Source organism: Buceros rhinoceros, unplaced genomic scaffold, assembly GCF_000710305.1.
Source record: "Buceros rhinoceros silvestris isolate BGI_N320 unplaced genomic scaffold, ASM71030v1 scaffold4634, whole genome shotgun sequence".
NCBI classification, from domain to species: domain Eukaryota; kingdom Metazoa; phylum Chordata; class Aves; order Bucerotiformes; family Bucerotidae; genus Buceros; species Buceros rhinoceros.
Genome location: NW_010406359.1, coordinates 109,351 through 115,926, shown reverse-complemented (window position 1 = coordinate 115,926; position 6,576 = coordinate 109,351). Strand labels below are relative to the sequence as shown.

The following is a 6,576-nucleotide window of genomic DNA, read 5'->3' as shown; positions in this document are numbered from 1 at the left end:
CTGAAAAACAGTTTCTGTATTTGTTTCACTTACTGTATCAATAACCTGATGTGTTGAGCAAAGCTCTAATTTGTTTCCCTCTGTTTGCCTGTGTTTTATGATACTGGCATTTGCTTTAATGGGATGTTGTCTTCTCCAGATGTTAATAAGATGGTGTTAATGTTTCCACAAATTTTTCTTGATAACATTATGTAGAGCATGCTGTCTGATAATGTGGAATCAACACATTTTAAAATATTGGTAATAATTTTCTAATTAAAATTAGAGGCTCAGAAGTGTTTTCCTCCCTGTACAAATTGAGGTCATACACTTCTCTGCCCTTGGGAAAAATAATGTGTTCGCTGAATGAATGAATACCTCCTACTGTATAAATTAGAAGCATGATACATGGAGATCTTGTATCAATGTTTGTGCACACACACATGGTCTATTTTCAGATGCCGGCAGCTGATCCAGGTAGGCATTCTGTCTTTCTAGTGAGGTGATGCTCTTGCTTATAATTCTTCAGTGCTATGGGTTGCTTACACTGTTGAGCAATGTTCTGAATACATCTAATAGGAAGTAGTGCTATGTGACCTCACTTTTAAATGGGTTTTGCTCTAACATTCTTTTCCCTTCATTTTTCTGTTTAGATTATGCTTCTTAGTGATCCAGAGATTGAGAGCAGCATCCTTATTAGCTCTGATGAAGGAGCTACCTACCAGAAGTACCGTCTAAACTTCTATATCCAGAGCTTGCTCTTTCACCCGAAGCAAGAGGAATGGATCTTGTCCTACAGTCTGGATCAAAAGGTGAGCAATTAATTTCGTATTTCAATGAGTCTTGAGCCAGGTGTTGAAGAGATAGCACCTAGAACTGTGCAGTTGCAGAGGTGGTGAAGAAATTATGGTGTGCTTTGGTGCTTTCACCTTGCAGCTTTAAGTCTTCTCAAAGCCCACCCAGTGACTCCAAAGCAAGCTTATACAGTGATCATAGTGGGTATGGAAACTTTAGTAGTTGTGGTGGTACAAAAGATGGAAAGAACCTGAGATCTGACGTGTATGGAGCTCTTCTAAAAATCCATTAATCTGTAGCCCTTGATGATTGCTGAGCACTCAGGCTGAGTTGGTCTGTTACAGATGGCTATTGCGGTGAGGAGGTGCTTTCTGCTTGCAAACTGAGCTTGGTTATCTGGAAATCAGGGAGCAGCCACAGATGACAGACTCCTCCATGCCCCTTTTTAAATCACATTGCAGTGCCTTCTGTTAGTGAGACAACTCTTAAGGTCTGTATTTTGTCCTTAGCAAGCCTGCTTTTACAAAGCATTCATCTGTCTCGGAAGATGCTGAGCAATGCAGGTGCAATATGACTTGTAAAGCACTGTGGCTCTGGAGTGTGTTCTTCAGTTCTGGGAACAGTGGTCCCCACTGCAGCCCAAAGCTGAGAAACAAACTGGATGGTCAAGTTACAAATTTTAGAAAGCTTAAAACTTGCCAAGTCTTTCTCTTTCCTCTCCTCTCTTTCAGTCATCCATAGATTCTGGAAAGTAAAAAAAAAGCTGAGTAGCCACTTTTTTTTTTTATTAATCTGACAAGTGTGTGTGTTCTGGGTGGGTTTTGAAATTCCTACAGTTATTTTTGAAGTTTTCTAAACTAGTCAGTCTCACATCCAAGCTTTAAAGACAATACACCCAAAATACTGTGCCTCTTGCATTTGGCAGAATTTCCTTTGAAAGGCTAGTGCAAGTCTTTGCCCAAGTAGTTACTGAGATAAAATCAAATAATCTACTACTGCTGCACTTCCCGATGCAACCTTTTCGACCACTTGTGAACAGAATGCTGTGGCAGGCACCAGGTGGCTTGCTGCTATGCTGCTGCTGATGCTTGAGTGACATTTGCAAGCACAAAGCTATTGTAAATATGCTCCTTTCATAGTATCAAGTCCTTACTCTATGGAGTTAGTCAAATGTCAAATAGTTTTGTGCGCTCAGATGTTCAGTGTAACAGGGATTTTGAAGCAGGCTAGAAAGACCAGTCTCTTTATTTGAGATCACAGAATGGTTTGATCCCACTTTTAAACTGGAGTTAAAGATTTTAAATGGTACTGGTGTTTGTACAAAGACAGCCCTGAAAGAAACAGACATGTGATGAGGCGCTCATGGATGTGAGAAGTCAGATACGACATGCTGAGTATTGTGTTTGCAAAGAGATCCAGCTGTAGTGAGTGCAGAGCATCTGCTCCTGGGTTGAAATACTTTACTTCTATTTCCAGTGCTTTGTAGTCTTTTTTACGACATGTTAGCCGCTGGAAGGAGAAATCAAAATACAAAGTATGCACTTCCCTGCTTATTATGCATATGTGTGACTTAATTATGCTCCCCTGGTCCAGTACAACAATACTGGCTCAGGAGCATTTTTGCTTCTGCTCCTTCAAACTAATGCATGAGTGCCCACCTGAGTCCTTCTGTGCTGCTCAGGAGAGAGCCAAGGAGAATGAACGGTGAGTTAGAAATGCTTTGAGGCTGCTTGCGTTTTATCCTGGGAGCTGAAAACAAAATGTCCACAGTGTAAAGGCAAAGATGAGGTGGTCTGCAGCTTGTTGGTCAAATGGGAAGGAAGCAATGCAGAGTTCAGGCTTTGCCTTTATGTCTGCCTTTGCGTGCAAGGCCATTCGTTATGCTTTTCTGTGTTCAGAAAGATGGCCTCAAGTGCTACTTGATAGTTGCTCCTTGAGTGGAGCCGGAGGCAGTGCTTTCCCCAGTTGAAGCATTTTCTTTACATAACCCAGGTATAGACTGTGCTCAGTCACATCTTGGCTTAGTAAGAGCTGTAGAAGAATTGTAACTGTAGTGACTGCTCTGGTGACTGCTGCTACTCTTCTCTCCTTTGTTTTTGTGGCCATTTTCCTGTGAGGCAGCATGGAGTCACCTGGCTCGAAATAGGTGGTACTGGATCAAATAGCGCTCGCTTTCTCACTTCATGTATCCATGTGTTTGGGACACAACTGCTCTGAAGCACTGTTGATTTAAATGCATGGAAGGACAATAAAATAGGAAGTTTATCATTAGTGTGTAGTCTGCAGGTAGTATTCATTGACAAGGAAGGTGCTGATGGAAGTCAGCGGCTTGGTGTATGTTCAGTGGTGCAGTCAGTCCTACAGTGGAAGACCATACTCTTCTGCCTCTCTAGGCTTTAAAAGTGTGTTTGACCTTTAAAGGCTGTTTGTAATGACTACTAGAGGCAAATCTAAAAATACAAATAACTCGGGGAAAAAAAAAATCAAATAAATGCAATTTTGACTCCCAGCAGTGGGAATTGTTAAGGGAAGATCTAATCCATACTTTCACAACTGTGAATGTGTAAACAAGATTGCAAATTTAATTTCATTTCTTAGATAAAAAAATTCAGATTAATATTTATTTTATTAATTTACTTTCAATTAAAAATAGTAATATGGTGTTGTAAGCAAGCTGTGGTCAACTTGGAAATTAATGAGAATGAAGAATCCAAAAATCTGTTTGGTCTAGTATGTTGTTCCACACAGTAAAATGAAATACCAACAGTTAGTGCCCTATAAATAATTGATTTGCTCACTGCTTAGATCAAAATATTTTAAAATTGTTTTGTGTATAACAGTAGAAAACAATATTAAAGTTTTTGTGTGAAATAAAACCAGCCAGTGTTTTGGATCATCCTGTTAGAAAGTTTTCCTCTGAGGTCTTCTGACCTAGAGTTTCATTGCTATGTTTCAAGCATCTTTTTCAATTATTGTTTTATCCTAAGCATCCCTCCTTCTTTTTAGCTACCTTCTACACATTTGACAACAGTATTAGGCTATTTATCCAGTTGATTAAAAAAATGACCAACTAAAAAAACCTGACACATTTTGTCCTCTAACGGAATTATTGTCTCTTCCAAGTCACTGTTTTAGAAGTATATTCACTATTCCAGACTTAGAAGGTGTATTCACTCTTCTAAGACAGTAGTGAATAATGGAATAATGTAGAACTCTGTGACTCTGAGCAACCTGATCTAGTTAAAGATGCCCCTGCTCACTACGGGGAGGCCCTTTGAACCAAAACATTCTATGATTCTGTGACACGCTTGTGCAGTCTTTACATGTCCCCTGCAGTTTGACAGTTGCTAAGTAATAACTTAGAATATAGTATCTCAGTTGGGTTTTTGCCCAGCTGGTATTAACTACCTACAATCCTCTAGCTTGCTTAGGAGAGTGCTATGAGATCTCAGGCCAAGTATATGTATCTGTGATACACAAGGCTTGCCCTTGTCGTGAACGGTCGGGACGGACAACGCAACAAAACAGCTTGTGTGCACACCAAGCCTTTATTGAAATGCAATTGCCACTGCGTAGCTTTCTCTCTTATCACATTACTTTATACTCTTCTAGTACATTGTTCATTAAACGTGCCCTACTTGGATTGGTTTCAAGTTCACTCTCCTCCAATCAGCTACTGACTCAGCCTCTGTCTCCTCCCAAATGGCACACCTCCTGCTGCTCTCTACTTAGGCTAATTCAGCTTCTTCCCGGACCCTCGGGGGTCACGCCTACAATCCTCTCTTTCCTGAGCAAGTGATGCCTTCCTGTGGTCATATTCTAGTTGTGAATTTTGTCAGCCAGTCACTGTTATGCCACTATGGTGTGTAATTTTGATTGTAAGTTTATGCTTCCAGCTTCTCCTGCTGGTTCTTTCACTCTCAGCTGGGTGTTGGAGGGTACTCTCCATACAGACTTACTGTTCTTCTCACTGCTCCTCCTATAGCCTGGTTGTTGAATAACCACACTCCCCTAGTTTACCCCTTGTATGGATCTGTTTTTATACCTACCTGAGGACTTTTGCTACCAGTCACATGTGATTCCAGTTTAAAGCCCAAGCCTCACAGCAAAATGTCCAAAAATGACCTTCTCCTTCTTTAAGAAAAGGAGCCCATCTCTTCTTAACAGAACTTCTCCTTGAAGTAGGCTTTCATAGCTGAGACAGCCGAAGGCTTTCTGACAACGTCATCTCTTCCATCAACTGAAATAATTCAACACAGTCCTCAAATCTTCTGTTACCACTCCCACATGGATACTGTCCCTCTTTTTCCTGCTTGGGGCTATTCCCAGGAGCAAGGCGGGGAAGATTAGTGAGAGGGTTGGAGCTCATCAGGCTTTCTGAAAGATGTGTTGCTGTGTGGCTGCTGCTTATTTCGTTCATTTAAGGACAAATCATAGCCACCACCATTTGTTTTCTCTTTGGAGTATCCAAAGTTATTGAGGGTGCTTGCTCACTATGAACCAACACAGCGTATATTACTTCTGTTCTTAATTTTTGTAGCCAATTATGGCTCTCCTCTGCCATGCTAACTCACTTGTAGTATCAAATAAATGCAGCATGGCTGAGCCAAGAAATCTGTTTGTGTGGGCACAAGCGTGTAGCAAGTTCATAGACCCTAATGTCTTCTTACAACATACGAAGCATAGACAGGAGGAATTTTTGCAGGGTTTTAAGCAAGCATGGGTGGTTGTGCTACTCCTCTGTGAGCAGCCACGTGGCATTGGGCAATTAGCAGGCCCTGGGTGGTTAATTGCATCTTGTGAGTTGAAAATCTTGGATCTCTTCCCAGTATCTTTGTGTGTGTCTACTTTATTGATAAAATAGTGCAATCTGATGTGTGCACGTGTTGGTTCTGTTAATGGCCCCCCTGTGGCCTTTGACAGACGGTGGAAACTATGTAAATGCTGTAGTCAATTTTGCTGCAAGTCAGGCTGGGTCTCACTGGTGGTGTCCGTATTGGCGCTTGAGTATATGAGCAAATACAAAGGGAAAATAGAGCTTCGCCCTCCACCTTTCACAGTTTTTTGCAGAAAATAAATAGGAAGTCACTTTAAATGACTCTTGTGTCAAAGTCTGATAGGAAGGGGTGTATATGAAAAAGGTATTATATTCTTTGTTGGAAAGTATTGGAAACTGCCTCATGGAGTGCTGTGAAAGCTCAGAGTCTACCAGCATGTGCATGAGGTATAGTTTTTGTAGCTGTCATTCATAGTGGCTGGGGGTGAAGATCTTGAATTAGCCTTGCATTTCTGATACTAACATTTCAAATGCCTCGTGATTTGTCTCATTTATCCAAGGAACCTACTAATTCTCAATGATCCCAGCTTTCCACACGCCAACCATCCTCTGGGGAATGGATCAGTTTGGAGGTGGAAACGAGGGGAGTCTCCAGCTCTGTGGAATTTCTCTTAGAATGACATTGAAATTTCTTTCAGACCAACATGCACAACTCTCTTGCATTAGTATTTGTTTAAAAGATAATTAAAAAAAAAGAGAGACAAAATATTAGAGAAATATGGAGAGATATTGAAAATGTTTCAAATCACCATTGTTAAGAGAAAAACACCATCAAAAGAAATACAGTTCCACCTGTTCCTTACAGGCCAAACTGTGACTAGGAACCTGCTGGGAATAGGCAAGAGATGAATAATTCAGTAACAGACCAATTTAAATTCCCCAGCTACATGAATTTGAGAACATTGGATGAACAAGAAATTTGGCAATCAATGCCTTTTCCCTCCATAGGGCTTAATCTTCAGCAG

At 40.8% G+C, this 6,576-nt stretch overlaps 1 protein-coding gene across 1 annotated transcript in view; it reads left to right on the top strand.

Annotated features, from left to right (window-relative positions):
* The window catches only part of LOC104491593 (VPS10 domain-containing receptor SorCS3-like), a gene marked incomplete at its 3' end in the record, with an annotated part of 133,212 nt that overhangs the window by 22,916 nt on the left and 103,720 nt on the right, over positions 1-6,576 (top strand). The window contains exon 3 of the mRNA XM_010134043.1: positions 633-791. Within this exon, the coding sequence (XP_010132345.1) occupies positions 633-791 (159 nt within the window). The remainder of the gene's footprint in view (positions 1-632; positions 792-6,576) is intronic.